Source organism: Semicossyphus pulcher, unplaced genomic scaffold, assembly GCF_022749685.1.
Source record: "Semicossyphus pulcher isolate SPU_LCO1_2020_fin unplaced genomic scaffold, fSemPul1.0.p SCAF_14, whole genome shotgun sequence".
NCBI classification, from domain to species: Eukaryota; Metazoa; Chordata; class Actinopteri; order Labriformes; family Labridae; genus Semicossyphus; species Semicossyphus pulcher.
The window spans coordinates 17,825,177-17,845,953 of record NW_027211648.1 but is presented as its reverse complement, the minus strand read 5'-3'; the positions used below and the strand labels follow the sequence as shown (position 1 = coordinate 17,845,953).

The following is a 20,777-nucleotide window of genomic DNA, read 5'->3' as shown; positions in this document are numbered from 1 at the left end:
GATGGAAATTCAACTCAGGAATGCATTTTTCCCCCTCGGTGTGTGCGTCGCGGATATTCCTCTGACTGGCTGTGAGGTAAGACAACAAGTCCGTCCCTTTCTCATGCTGCAACCCTATTGGTCCCGACCGGAGCTCAGGAATGTCCTTGAACTGTTTAAATAGCTCTAGTATCTGTAGGAGAAGTCAGTGGAATAAGTCAAAGCACCGGAATAAATCCCGGCGAGGAGCTCAAAGAGACTTTGCAACTATATTCACAGAACTTAAACGCTTCTGCCAGAGCTAAAGGAAGAGAAAAGGGACAAATTAACGGAGAAGACAGGACGTTTTCTACTTTTTTAAACTCTATTTTCAGAGGCAATTTTCATTTTAAAGGTTTGTGCACTATTTTTATTATTATTGTTAATGACAAAATGTAGCTTAATGTGTCCCCTAACGGCATGTTTGTTATTCTTTGGTTGCAATAGGGACCACTTGAGATTTCGACATGATGCTGTGTGGCATCTTTTTGCTGGTGATGCTTTGGAGTTGTGAAGGCGCAAGGTTGGCAGGTGAGAATGAAATATGTTTGTGAAAAGTCTTTTTGTGCTGTTTCAGATTTAAAGTACTTAAACTGTAGGTTAACTGTGGCTTCAAGTCATAGAGCTCACCACTCTTATTTTTTAAACACTTTTATAACTTTATTTTGAAAAACTTTATGTGCCGGCTGTTTGTATAGTCCTATATGCAAATTACCTGGGGGAGTTTCTTGGTTTCTGTGCATTTTCACGCACACTGTCATTATGGTAGAAGAAACTGAACGAGGTTTTTCTTTTCTTCCCTTTGACCGCAGAGAGCCGCGATGATAACAGTGTGTATGACTTATTCGAGCTGGCCCGGGTAAACAAGAGACATCACGGAGTGAGTTTGGTCAAAGGCGCAGATCCATACAGCCCTGCATACAAAGTCCTGAACGCAGACCTGATCCCCCCGGTCCCCGACAGCTCCCTCAGGGACCTGATCGACTCCATCCAGGCTGAAAGGGGCTTCCTCCTCCTCATCAACCTGAAGCAGTTCAAGAAAAACAGAGGCAGCCTTCTGACCATCGAGAAGAATGACGGATCCGGACCCGTTTTCGAGATTATTTCTAACGGGAGGGCAAACACTCTTGACGTGTTCTTCTCCACCGGGGACCAGCAGCAGCTCCTGTCCATCGAGGATGCAGATTTGGCCACTGGACACTGGAAGAACATCACGCTGTTCGTGCAGGATGACCGAGTGCAACTGTTCGTCGGCTGTGAGGACATCAATGTGTCAGAGCTGGATGTGCCAATCCAGAAAGTGCTGTCTCAGGAGGTGGCAGACATCGCAAGGCTCAGGATTGGAAAGGGAGCTGCAAAGGAGAAATTCATGGTAAGATCTTCAGTGCTTTCAGATTGAAAAAATAATACTGTCTAATAATGTAAAAGGATACTTATTTTTTTTAATGTTTTGCCCCTTAGGGAGTGCTTCAAAATGTGCGCTTTGTCTTTGGGACAACTCTCGATGCCATTCTGAGAAATAAGGGGTGCCAGAGTGGAAGTAAGTCTGAGTGTATAATCATAGCATTATAAATCTATGAAATATATTGATTTCTGTAGACTGAGGGGATCTTAATTCGTTGCAATATACAGAAGTGTGAATAAGGATAAAAATGGACTGCCACATTGTGTATTCAGTGAAAAGATATTTATTTGTCTTCTCTCCTGTTTCCCCCCTGCAGCTGCCTTAACTGATGTCATGACCCTGGACAACCCTGTCAATGGCTCCAGCCCTGCCATTAGGACTGATTACACTGGCCACAAAGCCAAAGGTGAGACCTCTCCTCCCCAAACACATAAGTTTGTGTCTGTTCTTCTGCTCAGCTGTAAACTTGATTTATTAATAACTAATTTATTGGACTCCCGTCTCTCTCTCTTCTCCTACATTCAGACCTGCAGTCTGTCTGCGGCTTCTCTTGTGATGACATCGCCGGCATGTTCAAGGAGCTCAAGGGACTCGGCGTGGTCGTTAAACAGCTGTCGAACGAGCTCCGCAAAGTGGTAAGCTCAGAGGGCCACCAGGGTCTGCTTTTTTTGTCATTATTCACTCCCTCTTTTCCTGTTCTCTCTGTCTTTCCATCCACTTTCACATTCTCAGTGCTGCCACTTGTCACTGTAATGGCAGCCCCTGGCCAAATCCCCTAATGAGTCCCATATGAATACACAAATATGTTTGGCTGTCGGTTGCATTTGCACTGCTTCGCTAGAGTCAAGCAATGTCTTAATCATGGTGTCAGTCAGTGATTCATTTGTATTGGAACTTTGGCAAAGTTAAACTTTTCCATCCTCCATCCTGACCAACCCCCTTCACTCACTCTCCCTCTCTCTTTTTCCCCCCAGTCGGAGGATAGCGCTCTGCTGAAAAATCAAATGAACATCTACAGTGGGATTTGCATCCACAACGGCATTGTGCACAAGGACAAAGATGAGTGGACCGTGGATGGCTGCACCGAGTGCACCTGCCAAGTAAGTACCATCACACCTCCTGGAATGCAACCCTTAAACCTAAAGCAGAAGTCAGCTCAGGGAAGATGTCAGGGTGTTTCCTGTACCCCTGCTTTAATGAAGTGATAATAGTGTTGATGATTGCACCTCCCTTTATAATCACTTTGCACCAGCAACATCTAGTGAAGGTTGTTAATGTATTGTGTAACTGTTTCCTTTATCCAGAACTCTGCTACTGTGTGCCGCAAAATCTCCTGTCCTCTGATCCCATGCGCTAATGCCACTGTGCCTGATGGAGAATGCTGCCCTCGCTGTGGAACACGTAAGCTCCTCTTTTTAAATCTGCTGCACTGTTCATCAGATTTTCTTTACGTCGTCATTGATAGCTTTTACCCTAGGTAACAATCCCCACTCTCTATCTCCCCCCCCCCAACAGCAAGCGACTACGCAGAGGATGGTTGGTCCCCCTGGTCTGAATGGACCCCTTGTTCTGTGACTTGTGGTCGGGGCATCCAGCAGCGTGGACGCTCCTGCGACCGCATCAACAGCAACTGTGAGGGCACCTCTGTCCAGACCCGTGACTGCTACCCCCAGGAATGTGACAAACGCTGTAAGTCACTCAGCATTCTTAACTCAGCCATTGTGAGGATAAATATTCTCCGTTTGAGAGCGATGAATTAAATGTGCATGTTTTGCCCACAGTCAAACAGGATGGTGGTTGGAGCCACTGGTCTCCATGGTCTTCATGCTCTGTGACCTGTGGTGAGGGGTTCATCACCCGGATACGCCTCTGCAACTCTCCAACGCCCCAGATGGGTGGTCAGGACTGCCAGGGAGAAGGACGTCAAACTGAAATCTGTCAAAAATCACCTTGTCCTAGTGAGTCAACATTAGAAGCAAAATATAAAGACTTCATTAAGAGTGTATGAATTCAATGAAAGACATTAAATGTTGTTTGTCTGATGCTTTTTAGTCAATGGAGGTTGGGGACCCTGGTCACCATGGGACAGCTGCACTGTTACCTGTGGAGGAGGAGTCCAGACCCGCAAACGTCTCTGCTCAGACCCCGTCCCCAAATATGGAGGAAAGGATTGCGTTGGTGATGCCACAATGAGACAAGTGTGCAACAAACAGGAGTGCCCTATTGGTAAGTACTTCTGATTAAACAAATATTAAAGAAATAAGTAATTATCCAGCAATCTTCTTAAAGTAACAATTATTCTTCTCTACAGATGGTTGTCTCTCCAACCCATGCTTCCCCGGCGCAAGATGCACCAGCTTCCCTGATGGCTCTTTCAGGTGTGGCAAGTGTCCACTTGGTTACACCGGAAACGGCATCACTTGCAAAGACATTGATGAGTGCAAAGAGGTCCCTGATGCTTGCCACTCACATAACGGAGTCCATCGTTGTGAGAACACTGAACCTGGTTACAACTGTTTGCCCTGCCCCGCACGTTTCTCTGGTCCCCAGCCCTTCGGAAGAGGAGTTGAGCAGGCAACGGCGAAAAAACAGGTTAGAGTTATTACATACTTTTTATGCTTGTGGCTAGTGGGCTTACCGCTTGCAGTATTCTAATTGTCTGTCATTTTCTCTAGGTTTGCAAACCCCGAAACCCTTGCCAGGATGGTAGCCACAACTGCCATAAAAATGCAAACTGTATCTACTTGGGCGTCTTCTCCGAGTCCATGTTCCGCTGTGAGTGCAGGCCAGGGTATGCCGGGAATGGCCGTATCTGTGGCGAGGACAGTGACCTGGACGGATGGCCAAACACTGACCTGCTGTGTGTGGAGAACGCCACCTACCACTGCAAGAAGGTAGCCAGACCCCACATGGATAGAGAACCATAGGCCATTATTATCCATCTGCACTCCATTATTGTAATGATTGCTTTCTTAAACCGCTCTTTTGTTCCCTCATAGGATAACTGCCCCAACCTTCCCAACTCTGGTCAGGAAGATCATGACAAAGATGGCCTGGGTGATGAATGTGACAATGATGATGACAATGATGGGATCCCCGATGATAGGGTGAGTCGCAAAAACTAGTTTATTTTAGTCCTGAACTGTGCTTTACCTCGGAGACCAGACTTAGCAATCAGCAGTAGCCATTCTTCCTTTGGGCACTAGGAATGTAAAGTCTCCATGTTTGTGTGTTTCCAGCAGAGAGTCAAAGTGGAAAGCATGTAGAATAGGAATACCTAAATTTAATACCAAAATAAGGCAGAATTGAGGACAAGGTGGCTTGTTGCCCATAATTCTTAGTGTGGATTTGGAAAGTTGGGAAAGAAAAATGCTGTGGTCAAAATTACCAGTTCGCTTCCAGTGGAATATCACATTCCTGCAGAAGTTAGAGGAAAAAAAAGCCTTAAACAGCAAAGTTTTGTTCCTATAAATATCACTTCTCTGAGTCATGAGGATTTTAGACATTAAATTGTCCTTTCGTTGCTTCTCTAAAATCTTAGGATAACTGCCCAAGAGTGTACAACCCTGCCCAATATGACACAGACAGAGATGATGTTGGCGACACCTGTGACAACTGTGTGTTTGAGGATAACACTGACCAAACTGACACTGACAACAACGGAGAGGGAGATGCCTGTGCTGTTGACATTGATGGCGATGGTAAGTTTTACTCATTCTATCCAAGTTATCTTTAATGCCTTTTGTTTGCCTTAAAAATCAGTTGCTCTGCCTTGATGGCTAAGAAAAGTTTGTTTTGACTCAACAGGTATTCTGAACGAGAACGACAACTGCCCATACGTTTACAATGTGGACCAGAGAGATACTGACAGGGATGGTGTGGGAGACCATTGTGACAACTGCCCTCTGGAGCACAACCCTGATCAGGTAACATCAGATCTCTTTGTTCATTACAAGCCATACTAGCATTCATAACTTAGGGAGAAATCTGACAGCTTTGAGTGGGAAGAATGCAATGAATTGAGGACAGTGTGAGAGTGTCTATGGGAAATCTCATCATACTGGAATTCTGTTCTCCCACAGATTGACTCTGACTCAGATCGCATAGGAGACAAATGCGACAACAACCAGGACATTGACGAGGACGGTCACCAGAACAACTTGGACAACTGCCCCTACATCCCCAACGCCAACCAGGCAGACCACGACAAAGACGGCAAGGGTGATGCCTGCGACCATGATGATGACAATGACGGCATTCCTGATGACAAAGACAACTGTAGACTGGCCTTTAACCCTGATCAAGTGGACTCTGATGGTGAGTCAGTCCCTCCATGTTGTCTGGAGAGAGAGCACCATTGTTAATAGGATATCCTGTTGTTGCATGTTGTACATTGTTTACATCTTTCTAAGTTCCATGTACTGTTTTGCTTTCAGGTGATGGCCGTGGTGATGTGTGCAAAGACGATTTTGACCAAGACAATGTTCTCGACATCCATGATGTGTGTCCGGAGAACTTCGCCATCAGCGAAACAGACTTCCGCAGATTCCAAATGGTTCCCCTGGACCCCAAGGGCACCTCTCAGATTGACCCCAACTGGGTGGTCCGGCATCAGGGCAAGGAGCTGGTGCAGACTGTCAACTGCGATCCTGGCATTGCTGTTGGTACGTAATATAAAAAAACAGGCTATCACTGCAAGTACAGAGACACAAAATAAAGGTGAACTGATTCTTAACCATCTCTTATCCTATGCCAGGTTACGATGAGTTCAGTGCCGTGGACTTCAGTGGAACATTCTTCATCAACACGGACAGAGACGACGACTACGCTGGATTCGTGTTTGGCTACCAATCCAGCTCACGCTTCTACACGGTCATGTGGAAACAAGTCACACAGACCTATTGGTCCCACACACCCACAAGAGCTCAAGGCTACTCTGGCCTGTCAATCAAAGTGGTCAACTCCACCACTGGGCCTGGTGAGCATCTGAGGAACGCCCTGTGGCACACCGGAGACACAGCAGGACAGGTGAGAGTAGATTCTTTGACTCAGGTTTGGCGTAGTAATTTAACACAATGTCTGACAGTTATCTCATTCAAACCATTGTACTTTATCCTTTTCAGGTGCGCACTCTGTGGCACGACCCAAAGAACATTGGCTGGAAGGACTTCACTGCCTACAGATGGCATCTGACCCACAGGCCTAAGAATGGACTTATTAGGTGAGTTTAAAAACAAGTATGCTTCTTACATTCAATTACAAATCTGCATAATTTATAGTAATATGGAAATGAGCTAATCTGATTACATTTTTTATTTTTATTTTTTAGAGTTGTCATGTATGAAGGAAAGAGAATCATGGCCGATTCTGGAAACATCTATGACAAGACGTATGCTGGTGGACGACTAGGCTTGTACGTCTTCTCTCAGGAGATGGTTTACTTCTCAGATCTCAAATATGAATGCAGAGGTAAGCAAGAAGTGACAGTTATTGATTGATATTTTTTAATAGTTGGCTCATCTTAGACTTTATTTGTAATATTTTCTTTCTTTACTTTCTTTCAGATACATAATTGGACCACAGAGACTTCTAGGCAGTATCAGTCTGACAGTCTAAGTATTTAAAGCAAGACCTGGATCGATATCTCTTTAACTTTTTCTTTTGAAAATTGCACATTGGAGGAATGACGAGCAAGTGAGCTAACATGAGGTTATCTAACCTCAGGACTTTAAGCCAAATGAAAGTTCAATGATGATTCTGCACCACTGCACCAAACTCAAATTGTGAGCGCAGCTCTGCTCAGAAGAAATTGGCTCTCTCACTTTGTTGCTCTGATCTGCATTGAAAGGGGGCCAATTTTGTTGCTTTGCACACCTGAACTGTTGTCGGTATTCCTTTTTTTGGATGAGGGACCAATGGAAAGAGTTTTTTTTAACTATTTTTCTATTTTTGAGCATCAATATACATCTGCTGTGGACTCAAAGATACTTGTGTCAGTATGAAGAAGGCAGTGGGAGAACTTTCTTAGGCCGGGGGAAATATACCCCTTGAAGGAACTGTTGAGGGACCGTGGACAGTATGGACTGACTGTTACTATCAAAGAGAGTGAATGTTGTTTGTGTGTTTGTGCGTGTGTGCCACCCAACATAGCATAGTTATGAAGACAACCGGGCCATTTTTTTTAAAATTTGGGTTTCCTTTAATGACCGCTCACCCTACTTTTCTGAAGCCCTGCATAATGCAAGGTCTCGTATTTAGCCAAGGCTTAGGGCTGGCCCAGAATATTCGTCTTCTCAGGAAAAAGCACTAGAGGAAACAAGGAGAGCACAAAATTCAGGACAGCACAGGGCCCCAAAGCAGTAACACTGAACGCTACTTTGGAACAGTAATTATTAGTAAATATTATGTAAATATCTCTAATCTTTACTGACGGTGTCAAGGGACGTATACAGAAAGGGCCAGTCTATTTCCTGTCCTGAGTAAACCATTGTAAGTATGGCTGTCTGCATTCACTTATTCATCATACAGGCTTTAATTTTCACTCATCAGCAACCTATTACAATTAATTGAAATCAATATCCCCTAATGGCAAGATATGGCATTACATTTGATTCAAAAAGTACAGATAGGCATCACTTACAGTAACTCTAAATATCCTGCTTCTGCAGTGTGCATGAGTGGTGTGCCTGAGCTTGTGTGTACATTTCTGACAAGGGAAAATCAAAAGACACCCTTTATGTACAAATATTACCTCATTAATTCTTTTTGTATTGAGGCCAGCAATACACAAGAATCATGTGTCTTAGCAACAGAGTATAAAGTGGTTGGCTTCTTTTTTTTTTAAGCAAGACTTTTTAATCATTTATATGCTGTATATAAGATATTTTTGTAGTGAAAGGAGCCGAAACAGGAACGTAAAGGAATTACAGAAATGTTGTCTTGACTGTGTTGTGCTATATGTATTTCCTGTGCATTTTTGATAAATTATTATGTTTGTTTGATGTTGAGGTTATTTCATTTGTGTAGATATATGCTATTTAAATAATTTATCTAGAAGCGTAGCCTCATATGGAAGCGTTTCTGTCTGTATAAACTTATTTGCACACTGACATGAGGATGTCTTTGTTATTGTTTTTTTGTATGTCTTTTTTTAATTATTAGTGAAGCTTTTCTATAAACTTTGTACTATAGTTTCTACCCAAAGTGCTGTTTATACTCCTACCTGGTATTTTGTAATGTCAAGTGAACAATAAACCTTTCAGGAAAAAATGTATCATGATTGATTGGTGTCTCTTTTTTTTTGGCAAGCAAACAATTGAACAGCTCAAACTTCCTTCTCAGCGATTTTTCATATCTCCTTGGATTGAAGCCTTCTCCCAAGAAAAGCAAAAGCAGCCGAGCCATGCTGCGTCAAGCAACTGGAACCCATTAGTCGAGTCTAGTGAAGCCTTGGAGAAAGGGAGTATCCTTGGGAGTCAAAAGCAGGAAAACTAAACATGAAGTATGACCCATTTAAACAACACATCCAGATCTGATGACACATTACACAGGCATCTCCTTACACCTTCAAACGACAGCACTCCACGTGAGAGGTAGACAGAAAGAGTTTTGCGCCGTGCTGGGGGAGTGAGCATTAGGTTATAGCTGTAGTCCAACCTCGTCAGAATGATAGTTTTCATAAAAACGTCTCAATAAAACTTTAGATGAGTCATCCACAGACTCCACAGTAGGACCCTGCACGAGTATATCATCAGCAAACACAATTCAGACTGCTAATTGAGACATTTCACAGGGCCAGAAAGAGCTGTAATCTCTGGCACCAGTGCGGGTTCCTGCCAGAAAAGCCAGACAGTCTCAGCATGCTGTAGGTCTCCTTACATTAGAAGTGACCTCATTCTTACCATACTGAGCTCACTATGTTTCCATTACCCAGAATGAGCAGTATATATCTACCCTGCTGGAATTATATTGTCAGTTGCGTAGATGGCATCTGTAAAGTCGACAGAAATGCTGCATATGAATCTATGAAGTATTCTGAATGTATGGAAGAAGTAAAAAAGTCAGTCTGAAAAGTGTTTGCGTGCACTCTTTGGGACTGAGGTGTCTGTTTAGATCCCCTGACAGATAGCGCCCGGCTCTCGCTGATAGCAGGGCTCTGCTCTGGAGGGTTTGACCTTAGAGGCTCACCTGGCCGACGTGTTTTCAGCCCAGAGGAATGTGAGATAATTCCTGCCGCTTACACGGGGTCAGCGTGCGCGGTTGGGGTGAAGAGTGAGACGAACAGGCCCCTAGGTGTCCAGTGCCAGGAGAGAGGAGAAGCAGGACCTCTGGGCTGAGGGTCAGCCAGGTGCAGACGAGCTACTTGCACCATGCAAGCAGGAGCGAAAAGGACTCATGTCAACAGCTTCACAAATCTCCTAAACAAACCAAAAGGTATAATTCTCTCTTTTGTCAGAAAGATCCAGTTTCTTTAAGAACATCAAGCAAGAAAGAGGTCCAGTTTCAGAGGATCCTTCTAATCTGACCCACTCTGAAGCAGATCGTCTATAGAGGCAGGAATGACAGGAATGCTTGGAGCTGACGGTGGAGCAGACATCATCCCTCTGTCCTCATTAGCAGCCACACTGGATGCTTGAACTCACATTACAAACTGAGACATACTATATTTCATAGGAGAGGAGAAAGTTAATACAATATAGACCTTATCCAACAAACCTGCTGCTGTCAGCTGAGGGTTTATGTGTGCAGTAGAACATTCTGCGGCCACCGTACCCAGCTATTAGACTTAATGAGAGCAATTTTCTGTTCTCATCTGTGATACTTAGGTTAATTCAAAGGGTGGCCCTGCTGCTCTGTTTCCTCATGCAGAGGCATAAACACAAATAAAAACAGCGGGATGCAATCCAGCTGGATAATGAAAATAAGGAGACAAATTAAAACAACAGTATGATGCACAGTTTTATCTTAAGCAAAACATTAGAACTACAATTTTGTCATTTATTAGTTTATATTACTGTGTATAAGACAGGGTAGTTACAGAGCATTCTTTCACTTAGGTGTTAGTAAGATAAAAATGTTTGTTGTGGAAGGCTGTGGCTCGGGAGTCGGTGGTCTCTCAATCGAAAGGTTGTTGGTTCGATCGCTGACTGCTAAAGTCACATGTTTAAGCGTCCTTGGGCAAGACACTGAACCACACATTGCTCCTGAAGGTCTAGCCATTTAGATACTGATTGGAGATTGGAACTTAGGCCTTTGCCATCAGTGTGTGAATGTAAGTGTGAAAGGATGGATGTGACATGTAGTGTTAAAGTGCTAGACTAGAAAAGCTATATATAAGTACAGTCCATTACCAGTTAATTTAATTAAATATTCTCCTATTCAAATAAGTTTAGATCCATTAATTCTTCTACTGTAACCTCCAGAAGCATGACATGTACATCCCAGGGATGATGGGTGTTTTTAATAGATGTTCTGATTGACAGGCTTCAGATGGGGTCTTTATGGGGGTCTCATGGTGTCTGAAGATCCTGGGCCCAGCTCTCTGTCAGCTCACATTCGTCCAGCAGAGTAAGTAACTGCTCCTCAGTAAGGCCTGGTGACTCAATCTGCAGAAAGACACAAAAAAATATGTGATTTAAAATACTTTCTACACCTTAGGAATAAATCGACATAAAGTCACTCCTTTATAACATATCAGACATGTACTATAGACCTCTGGCAGTATTGTAATCATATGCACTATCACTACAAAAGCGCAGACATAATATTTTTCAGCTTAACCGCTCATATCTCCCTAACACCCTCCCTAAATGTGTTCCCGTCACGAACATCCTTTCCTGGGCTTAAAACTCACTTCTTGACAAATCCTAACAACATGTTGTATTAAAGCACGACCTCTGATAACAGTGGCAGTTCATGATAATAAACTTCACTCCTGCGCCCTCCCCCTGTGCCTAGTTGGAAGCTGTGAGGGAAAAAAACACTTCCAGTTGGATTTTACTGTTGTTTTTCTACTGATAAGTAGGATTCCTCACAGGCGGTGCTCGGGGAGTGCATGCAAGTTCAAGAGGAGACGCCAACCTTCTTAAAGTAGGTTACGAGGAAACGGATCTAAATAAATGTCAATATCTATTCATGTGAGTGATGTGTTATCTGGCAGCTGCGAGCGCATTTCTGATATTAAATTCTTTGGCTATATAAACTTTTAATTCCCTTATCGTTATACTAATAAGGTGAGGCATGACTAATCTAGCTATGCACGAGTGCTCAGAGACAATTGCCATCTCTTAGTTTGAGATTGCAGGACTTTATTTAGACAGCTGCGACTCAACAGTCAGTTTGTTCCAGTAATATCAACTCATTACCTTGACACGAGCATTAAGCCAAAAACGTGTCCAGGAAAGCTAGCCCGATCATGTCTGGGATGTATAGTAATCACAGTCTTCATTCCTTCAGCCTGTGCCAGTGAAACTCATGTTTCTAGCTTTTGTCCCACCATGAACTTAGTTTCCATGACCTTCAAGAAATTATGTCCATGATCCACTTCTTCTGATCCTGATGTGGTAAGGCAGTATTTTTTTATTGATTTCTTTGGCATTTCGAGGCAACAGAACAAGCTGTAAACACCGTTTCCTCATCTACATAGACATATTATCCCCAACATGTGTTAGCAATTGTTAGATATTATTTACACATCCAGTAAATATGGAGCTACATTATCAGTCCACCTGAAGTCCACTTGATGAATAGAAGTCCAACATTCCTTTCTAAGAGCTCTGTTTTGCTGCCTGCTAGGCCTATGCTAATCTAAGTTGGTTAGCTAGCTCAAAAGCCGGGGTGCATGGGAAAACAGCTAGCTTCATGATTTTTATGAACAAATAAAAAAGACAAGATGTAAAGAGTTAGTGTTAGTGAGCTTTAGAGGTGTGAGTAGGTGGTTTTTGTTCACTTTGGACAGAGACTACAGTCTGTCCTCCACATTGTGAGATTAGAGCCACATCCCTAGCAATGGTCTATTTTTCATAACAACAGTCTGAGAAATAATAGACCTCTGAATGCCTTGACAAAGCAATCAGAATCAAGTAATAAATAAGATTAATGTTCTTTAAGCAGCGTCCCTGCTCAAATAAAGAAACGTAACATAGCATTTGCTAGAAAGGGAACAAGTGTGTCAAAATGTCTTTGAAATCCACAAATACAAAAATCATTTGGATTCAAATTAAATATCTATTTTTTATATTTTACCTTTGACAGAGAGAACATTTTGCCCAGGCAGTTGTTTTCAACTCTTCCCCACATCCCACTGAGTCACTCGAGACTTAATCACATTCCTGTGTCTCATCTATCCCCACTAACTGAAGCTAATACTCTTCATCGATCATCTGTATTCCTCCTCTGAGCAGACCACCCTCTGAAGCTCTCCAGCCCCTTGCCAGGACCCAGTTGCTGATATAGATCTCGACCAGACAATCGTGTCCATGTTCAAAGTCCTTCAGAGTGTAATGACAACCCTCAGGTCACGGCAGGTTGGGCCGTGTTACTCATTTATGACCCCCGCAATTACCCAGACGCTGCACATCATCTCCCACCGATGGATAGGAGACCACAGGCACCAGGGACACATTCCAGCCTCGATGCCCCCTGCAGCGCTGCATGTTTTTGTCCTTTGACATGCATGTAGCAAGACGCAGCCCTTTGGCTATGGACTTGACCTTCACCTTTTAATGGTTGGGAAGAATAAAGCCTGTGTGTCTGGAATGTGTTTGTTTGTGTGAATGCATGTAATCATATGGATAAACTAGGAGGATAGTTAGCTTCACTTTCATGTTTATTATAAAGTTTTAAAAGCTAAAATTGAGTCCCTGCTCACAAAAGTTGCTGCGTATAGCAACTGTACTTTCAATTTGCACAAACGTGAGTGAGCCATTACTGCAACTTGAGACATATAGGACAAAAAAAACTCACTGGTCAATTACAGGCATGTCAGTGTGTGAGTGGTCGTGAATGGGGCTATAAAATAGTGCCCCACTGGCTGGAGAATTAATGGCCAGAGATGCCTTTAACTAGTACCAGCCGGCTGAGTGGGAACTACAAGTTAGACTTTCCTACAGAGAGAAGAGAAAAGAGATGGAAGAAAGAAAGAGTGTTTTTACTGCTGTGACAAAATGCTGCGACTGTTTAAAGCTGGTTGACCTCAGGTGCCCTTAATACTAGGGAGGCCAAGGGTGACTGATGTGTGTTTTCCTGTCTGACTGTCTGTCTTTGTCTTCTCTCCTCAGAGCTAGTTAACCTACCTACAGCCACTTCAGAAGAGTAAAGATCTGTGAATGCAGGAAAGCTGCAGAAAGAAAATATGTGATACGTTTGATTAAGACGATTCCGGAGAGTTCCTTTCTTCCATCCGGGTTATCACCGCGACAGGAACAACAACGTTGAGCCTGGTTGAAAGACACGTTTTTATCGTTCTGATTCCACAAGGAAACGGATGAAAAGAGTGAGAGAAGATAAAAATTAGCTCCTGTTCTTTAAGCAGCCACGAGCGGCTATTGTGCAAACATCAATAGAACACACCGAGATGTAAATACGTGAATTATTTAGGGTTTATTTTTTGATGATCTTTGCCCAGTCGTAGGAAGTATGCAGCTGTGTGAGCGGCTACACTTGAGGCTGGTTTTGGAGTTCGTCCCAGACATACATCCTCTGGCATAAACACGTGAAATACAAGCTGGAGGTGGAAAATCTATAGAGTCACGTATCACTGTCAAAGCTAAGGGCTCTATGGAAAATCAGTCAAGACTTAGCGATGGAAGAATGAATTTAACAGCAAGAGCACATATGACTTTTTTTTGTTACAGCATCCATTCACTGATCCATTTTAAGCTTCTCCTTAACTGCCAATCAAATCCCTGCAGCCACAGAGTTTTTGTGACGGAGACCGAGCAGCAACACATCAACAAGGAAAAAGCTTTAACATGGCTGCTCGTGAACCCGACATGATAAGAAAGCTTGACATGCCTGGTGGTTATTGCCAGCATTACCTGCATTACACCTGCGATCCAGACCCAGCAGGCTTCTTGTATCTCAGTCTGGCATGTGAGGAGAAAGGAACTGTAACCTTCTGTCACTGTCCTGTTTAGCAGCTCTTTACAGTGGAATCACTTTGTCTAACAGCACTGTCATTTGTCACCTTACTCCCCTTACTTGTGGATTTGAATAGCAGTAATTGTGTCTGTGAGGTCAGTGTGTTTTTCGCCCTGAGACAGGGGACTCAAGTTCCTTGCGTACAAACAATGGCGGGGCGTTTGAACCCTCAACCTTTGGTATAAGATAATTTTCACTGTCTCGTATCATTTCACCACCTGGAGAAGAGTCTGACAAAGCCAGAACTGTTCAGCCCTCCAGCTATCTGCCCTGTAACGGACCACCACCTCTGCACAGCTCAGTGTTGGCTCCCGTACACACAGGGAGCAGGAGCGGTTTACCACAAGCGTGGGCTGCTCAGCTTTCAAGGTCACTGACTTCAGACACATACCTCAGCTTTATCGGCCTCAGACCCAGGGGGCTGTTCTCCGCTAATACAGGGAAGGAATTCTATTCATTACACTTTTTGTGCTTCAAGTCAAATGTTTACACCAGTGCGCTGTACTCATTTTTAACTAAAGTTCACTGCTGACATCACTGTGAAGTGTTGAGGTTAAAAAACTAATTTGTTAAATGTCAGGTAATGTGGATAATATAGATTATTTGCCCCAGGGACGCTATGAGGTACCTTGTTAATGTCAGGGATCCATGAAATGAAGCCACATGATCAGGTTTTTAGGTTATATACAACTTTAGCTGAGGTGAAACAGCATAAACAAACCACCTACTGCCTCGCTTGCTAGTTTAAACGCAGCTTGCTAAGGTTAGCAAGCTAGGCTAATTACTTCTGAGTTTATGCTATCTGTAGGGTGACCATATGTCCCAATTTGACCGGGACCGTCCCGTTTTCAAGCTCTGTGTCCCGAGTCCCAACAAATATCTATAAAACACTAATATGTCCCGGTTTTGAACAGGCCCTGTCCCAGTTTTGACCAATTGAAATACTAAAGAAATGCACCATGCTTACAACACTGATTTGTCTGTATATACAGTATGTCAATCAATGTCGTTGCCAAGGCTGTTGCTGTTTTAACAAGGAAGTCTGGAAATCTGTGAGGACGCACTAACTCCCTCACTAGCTGTTTGCTAAAACCCCTTTTTGACAAGAAAAGTGGAAAGATTCACACTCACAATTTTCTTTGTTTTCTTTAATTTATGTGAAACGGTTTCAATATTAATTGATACAAATACCTGAACTCTGCATTAGTCGAATTTAAAGCAAGTTTTTGTTAAAGTACAATGAAGACATGCAGTAGTAAAACAATAACCTTTTTGAGATTGAGTCCTTTGTGGAGGCCATCTTGTGCTGGTGCTTAAAGAGGAAGCACGCCTCAACTGCAGTCCTTTTATGTGATGGGTGAGTAGGCGGGTTCTCTGATTTGATTGGACAATGGATGAGTGGTGGAATTGACAGGCAGTGAAGGTAAATACTGACTGATCTTGAAATTATTTTCTTCCTTTGAATGTGTAAAATATATGACTATATGGTGAAGAATGAAATGAGGTTCTGGAAGAGTACGAGCAGCTGTTTGAGGAGCATGTAGCCAGCCAGGAGGAGCTGAAGACGCAGAGAGAAAAGAACATGCTCCTCCAACAACTGCTCGATAAATATACTGGCAAAAACGATGGCCTCGCCCCGGAGAACGATGCTGAGGTTCCCACTGTCGGACAGCCGGGTGACTTCCTCAACCAAGAACTGGAGAAGGAAGACCAGACTCCTGCAGATGCAGTGTTGGACTACCAGCAAGTTCCTGAAAAGGAAGACCTCCGTCAAAATATGGCGGAGGAAAAAGAAAGAGTTTTCTTGGTAGAGCTGGAGCAGCTAAAGCTTCAGCTTGAGCAGAGTAAAAAAGAAAACGAGGAAACCAACGAGGCACAGAAAGTCATCCAGGAGACTCTTACAGCTCAGCTCCAACAGATGAAAGACAAATACAAGCTTCTCGAAGAAGAACGGGAGAGCATCAGAGTGGCATGCGATGAAGTCAGCCAAAAGAAAGACGCTGAGATCCTCGCTGTTGGACAGCAGCTTGACATCCTTCACATTAAACTTGAGAAGGAAGTCAAGTGTCATGCAGACGCAGTGTTGGAGTACCAGCAAATCATTTCCAACCTGAGGGCTGAGTAGGAAGACCTCCGTCAAAATATGGCGGAGGAGATAAACATCCTGCAGCAAACAGGGGTGGTGGAGGACCAGCAGGTTATCAGCACATTGACAGCTGAAAATCATGCCCTCTGTGAGATGATCAGCACCTTACAGCACACCATTTTGGAGAAGGAGACATTTAATGCAAGAGAGCTGGAGGAGCTGAAAACTCAGCTGAGCATCCAGACCTCACTCAACCTGGAGCTTTCCACCAAGCTTAAGGCTGAGAGAGAGAAGCATATGCTTCCTCAAACAAATGTCACCAGCTGTGAGGAAAAGCTTGAGACGGAGCAATGTCAGCAGGAGGAGAGTGCTGGAGAGTCCTCGAGGCAGGAGTTGTCCCTCCCTGATGCACAAAGTCTCCAACTTCAGGAGCAGACTGACGACTCAGCGGAGCGGACCGACGACTCTGTGGAGCGGACTGAGGATGACCAGGAAGATGTTCTCCCAGTGACTAAAAAGAAGTCACTGTGGAAGAGATTCAGACACTTTCTGGGGTTGAGGAAACCACAGAGGTGGAAGAACTCATCCACACCCTGATCCCTCTGACCCCTCCTTAACCCCCATCTAGACCCCATCTTTGACCAATTGAAATACACTGCTCAGATAAATTAAGGGAACACTTAATCGTCACAATATAACACCAAGTCAGTTAAACTTCAGGGATTTCAATCTGTCCATTTAGGAAGCACAAGTGATTGTGAATCAATTTCACCTGCTGTGGTGCAAATTAAAGAGACAACAGGTGCAATGGAGAGGCAAAAGCACGACAACCCCCAAAAAGGGAATGGTTTTGCATGTGGTGGCCACAGACAGTTGCTCTCTCCTGATACTTCCTGACTGAGTCTTCTTTAGTTTTGTGTTCAGCTAGTGTCCTTGTCACTACTGGTAGCGTGAGGCGGTACCAGCAGCACAATCAGGTTGCACAGGTAGTCCAGCTCCTCCAGGATGGCACATCCATTCGTGCAGTCGCAAGACGGTTTGCTATGTCTCCCAGCACAGTCTTAAGAGCATGGAGGAGGTACCAGGAGACCGGTTGTTACACGAGGGGAGCTGAACAGGGCTGTAGAAGGGCATCAACCCAGCAGCAGGATCGATACTTGCCACTTTGTGCGAGGAGGAACAGGAGGAGCACTGCCAGAGCCCTACAAAATGACCTCCAGCAGGCTACTGGCTTGCATGTTTCTGACCAAACTGTCACAAACAGACTCCATGAGGGTGGCATGAGGGCCCGACGTCCTCTAATGGGACCTGTGCTCACAGCCCAGCACCGTGCAGCTCGATTAGCCTTCGTCAGAGAACACCAGAATTGGCAGGTCCACCATTGGCGCCCCGTTCTCTTCACAGATGAGAGCAGGTTCACACTGAGCACATGTGACAGACGTGAAAGAGTCAGGAGATGCCGTGGTGAACATTATGCTGCCTGTAACATCATCCAGCATGACCTGTTTGATGGTGGGTCAGTGATGGTCTGGGGAGGCATTTCCTTGGAGGGCCGCACAGACCTTCATGTCATAGCCAGTTGTACCCTGACTGCTGTTAGGTACCGGGATGAAATCCTCCAAGCAATTGTTAGACCTTATGGTGGAGCAGTGGGCCCTGGGTTCCTCCTGGTGCAGGACAATGCCCGGCCTCATGTGGCCAGAGTGTGTAGGCAGTTCCTGGATGACGAAGGCATTGATGCCTCGCTTTTATCGCTTTTAATTCTTTACCACATCTGTTTACTACAGAAAGCTCTTATGCTAATGTTAGTCCCTCTCAGCTTGATCAGTTTGTTGATAGTACTGCAGGTTTGCTGAGAAGTACTCTAGACTTGTTTGCCCCCTTAAAAAAGAAGATTATTAAACGACAGAGGCTAGCTCCATGGTATGACACAGAAACTCGTAACTTGAAGAAAATGTCGCGTAAATTTGAAAGAATGTGGCGCTCCACCAAAACAGAAGAGTCTCGTTTAATCTGGCAAAATAGTCTTAATAAATACAGGAAGGCCGTACGGCATGCTCGAGGTGTCTACTACTCCTCCCTCATAGAAGAAAATAAAAACAATCCCAGGTACCTTTTCAGCACTGTAGCCAGGCTGACAGAGAGTCACAGCTCCACTGAGCAAAGTATTCCTATAGGCCTCAGCAGTGACGATTTCATGAGCTTCTTTAATGACAAAATCCTAAAGATTAGAGACAAAATTTGTTACCTCCTGCCGTTAACTGGTGCAGATGTATCTTTGGAAACTGCTCAAAAACCTGATGTTTACCTTGACTGTTTTTCTCCAATTGACCTTCCTGAGCTAAATTCTCTGATATCCTCGTCTAAACCATCAACCTGTCTTTTAGACCCGATTCCAACCAAGCTGCTTAAGGAAGTCTTTCCCTCAATTAGCACTTCTTTACTAGATATGATCAATATGTCTTTATCGACTGGCTATGTACCCCAGTCTTTTAAACTAGCTGTAATTAAGCCACTTCTTAAAAAGCCTACCCTAGATTCAGGCACCTTAGCTAACTATAGACCTATATCTAACCTTCCTTTTATCTCAAAGATCCTTGAGAAAGCAGTCGCTAATCAATTATGTGACTTTCTTCATAACAATAGTTTATTTGAGGACTTTTTTCTCAGGATTTAGAGTCCACCATAGCACTGAGACAGCACTTGTGCGAGTTTCAAATGATCTATTTACTGCTTCAGACAGAGGACTTCTCTCTGTACTCGTCCTGTTAGATCTTAGTGCTGCTTTCGACACGATAGACCATCACATCCTGTTACAGAGACTAGAACATTTAATTGGCATTACAGGATCTGCATTAAGTTGGTTTAAGGGTCAATGACGTGACGCCTTTTTTTTGGTGTCTATGTGGTTTAATGAAATTTAAAAGGGTTAAAATAAAATAAAAAACTTAAAAATGACTTTCAAGCAATCTCTTTTTTAAGGCCCTAATGCAAAATTTCTGTTTTTGATCAAATTTGATACAATACTGTGTGGATTATGTCAAAAATGTCAATGTCGTGTAACCAAAATAAATTTTACCAAAAAATTAGACTTGCTTAAAAAAGGTGAAATTCTAAATAAAACACCCTACAAACTAGTTTGGCATAATCTTACATTAGTAATATTCAATAGTAAATAAAAATTATGGAACATCATCTTTCAGATTTTTATAAATAATTTGGGGAAACGTGTCAGTCATGTCAACTTACTTAAATGTCAAGGCGGTGTAACCAGCCTTTAAGGAGCCATTTTGTCATATTGTGCAAGAAGACTGTGTGAGAGGAAATGACATCACAAAGAAGGACCCCTGATAATCCTAACTGCTGGATGCAAGTTAGTTACTCTCTTAAAAATATGGAAAATTTGACAGAATAAGGCAACAGTCAGGTATGTTTCAAGGTACATGTCAAATGGTATGACCTTAGAAACACTTTGATAATACATCACATTTATAAAAATGTGTATTTACTTTAAAAATAATGTTTGAAATGTTCACACTAAGGCAATGGGCTTGCATGGGTGTCCATGATAATGCCTGTAAAATTTGATTTTAAAGTAAAATGTCAAATGGTGTAACCAGTTACACCATTTGACTCCTATCACAATCCTTTCAGTTTGAGGTCACTTTTGTAAAAAATATCAGTAGTTTATTCTGCTGATTAAAGATGTAATATAAAGTCACTTATTATGTGAAACTATTTTAAAGTTTTCAGTGTTATATTTTTTGGAAAAGTGGTGATTTATCCACAATTTTATTAGCAAAGCACTGTAAGGCTAGGATTAAATCATGTTGAATGATCTTTTTGAAACTTTTTATCTTTAATACATATTTGTATTCAATTCACTTTCAGTACATACAGTAATACATAAGTAATACATAAAAAATATGTATATTGTAATATATGAACATAACTTTAAAGTGTAGGAGTATGAAGAGTGTTTACAGTGACAACTAATGTTGAACATGAACAGCAGCTTTAAAAGACGCGTAGTGATAGGAGAAATTGTACTCAAACATTAACATGTACATCTTCAATTTACTGAATTTCTGCTATTTCATAACTTATACATTTAAATGCTGTAGTATA

General features: G+C 43.0%; 2 protein-coding genes across 2 annotated transcripts in view; one reads left to right on the top strand and one right to left on the bottom strand.

The window, feature by feature from the left end:
- The first annotated feature begins 201 nt into the window (after positions 1-201).
- On the top strand, positions 202-8,696 carry LOC138590893 (thrombospondin-1-like). The gene is made up of 22 exons (XM_069661312.1): positions 202-373; positions 466-549; positions 831-1,390; positions 1,480-1,558; positions 1,740-1,829; positions 1,949-2,058; positions 2,398-2,523; positions 2,728-2,824; positions 2,939-3,112; positions 3,205-3,381; positions 3,476-3,649; positions 3,735-4,015; positions 4,099-4,317; positions 4,423-4,530; positions 4,965-5,124; positions 5,231-5,349; positions 5,506-5,740; positions 5,860-6,087; positions 6,180-6,451; positions 6,547-6,644; positions 6,753-6,892; positions 6,988-8,696. Exons 2-22 carry the CDS (start codon positions 486-488, stop codon positions 6,993-6,995), a joined length of 3,519 nt encoding a protein of 1,172 aa, XP_069517413.1. The 5' UTR covers positions 202-373; positions 466-485; the 3' UTR covers positions 6,996-8,696.
- Positions 8,697-10,458: 1,762 nt separating this feature from the next.
- Positions 10,459-20,777, bottom strand: part of fsip1 (fibrous sheath interacting protein 1) — a 67,490-nt gene continuing 57,171 nt past the window's right edge. Inside the window, exon 10 of the mRNA XM_069662459.1 lies at positions 10,459-11,028. Coding sequence (XP_069518560.1) covers positions 10,933-11,028 — 96 coding nt within the window. The 3' untranslated portion in view covers positions 10,459-10,932. The remainder of the gene's footprint in view (positions 11,029-20,777) is intronic.

Bases quoted from the DNA above. Each gene is read 5' to 3' on its own strand.
- LOC138590893 (XM_069661312.1), top strand. From the start codon at position 486: ATGATGCTGTGTGGCATCTTTTTGCTGGTGATGCTTTGGAGTTGTGAA. The intron at 550-830 runs GTGAGAATGAAA...CTTTGACCGCAG, and splicing joins TGAAGGCGCAAGGTTGGCAG to AGAGCCGCGATGATAACAGT. The intron at 5,125-5,230 runs GTAAGTTTTACT...TTGACTCAACAG, and splicing joins TGTTGACATTGATGGCGATG to GTATTCTGAACGAGAACGAC.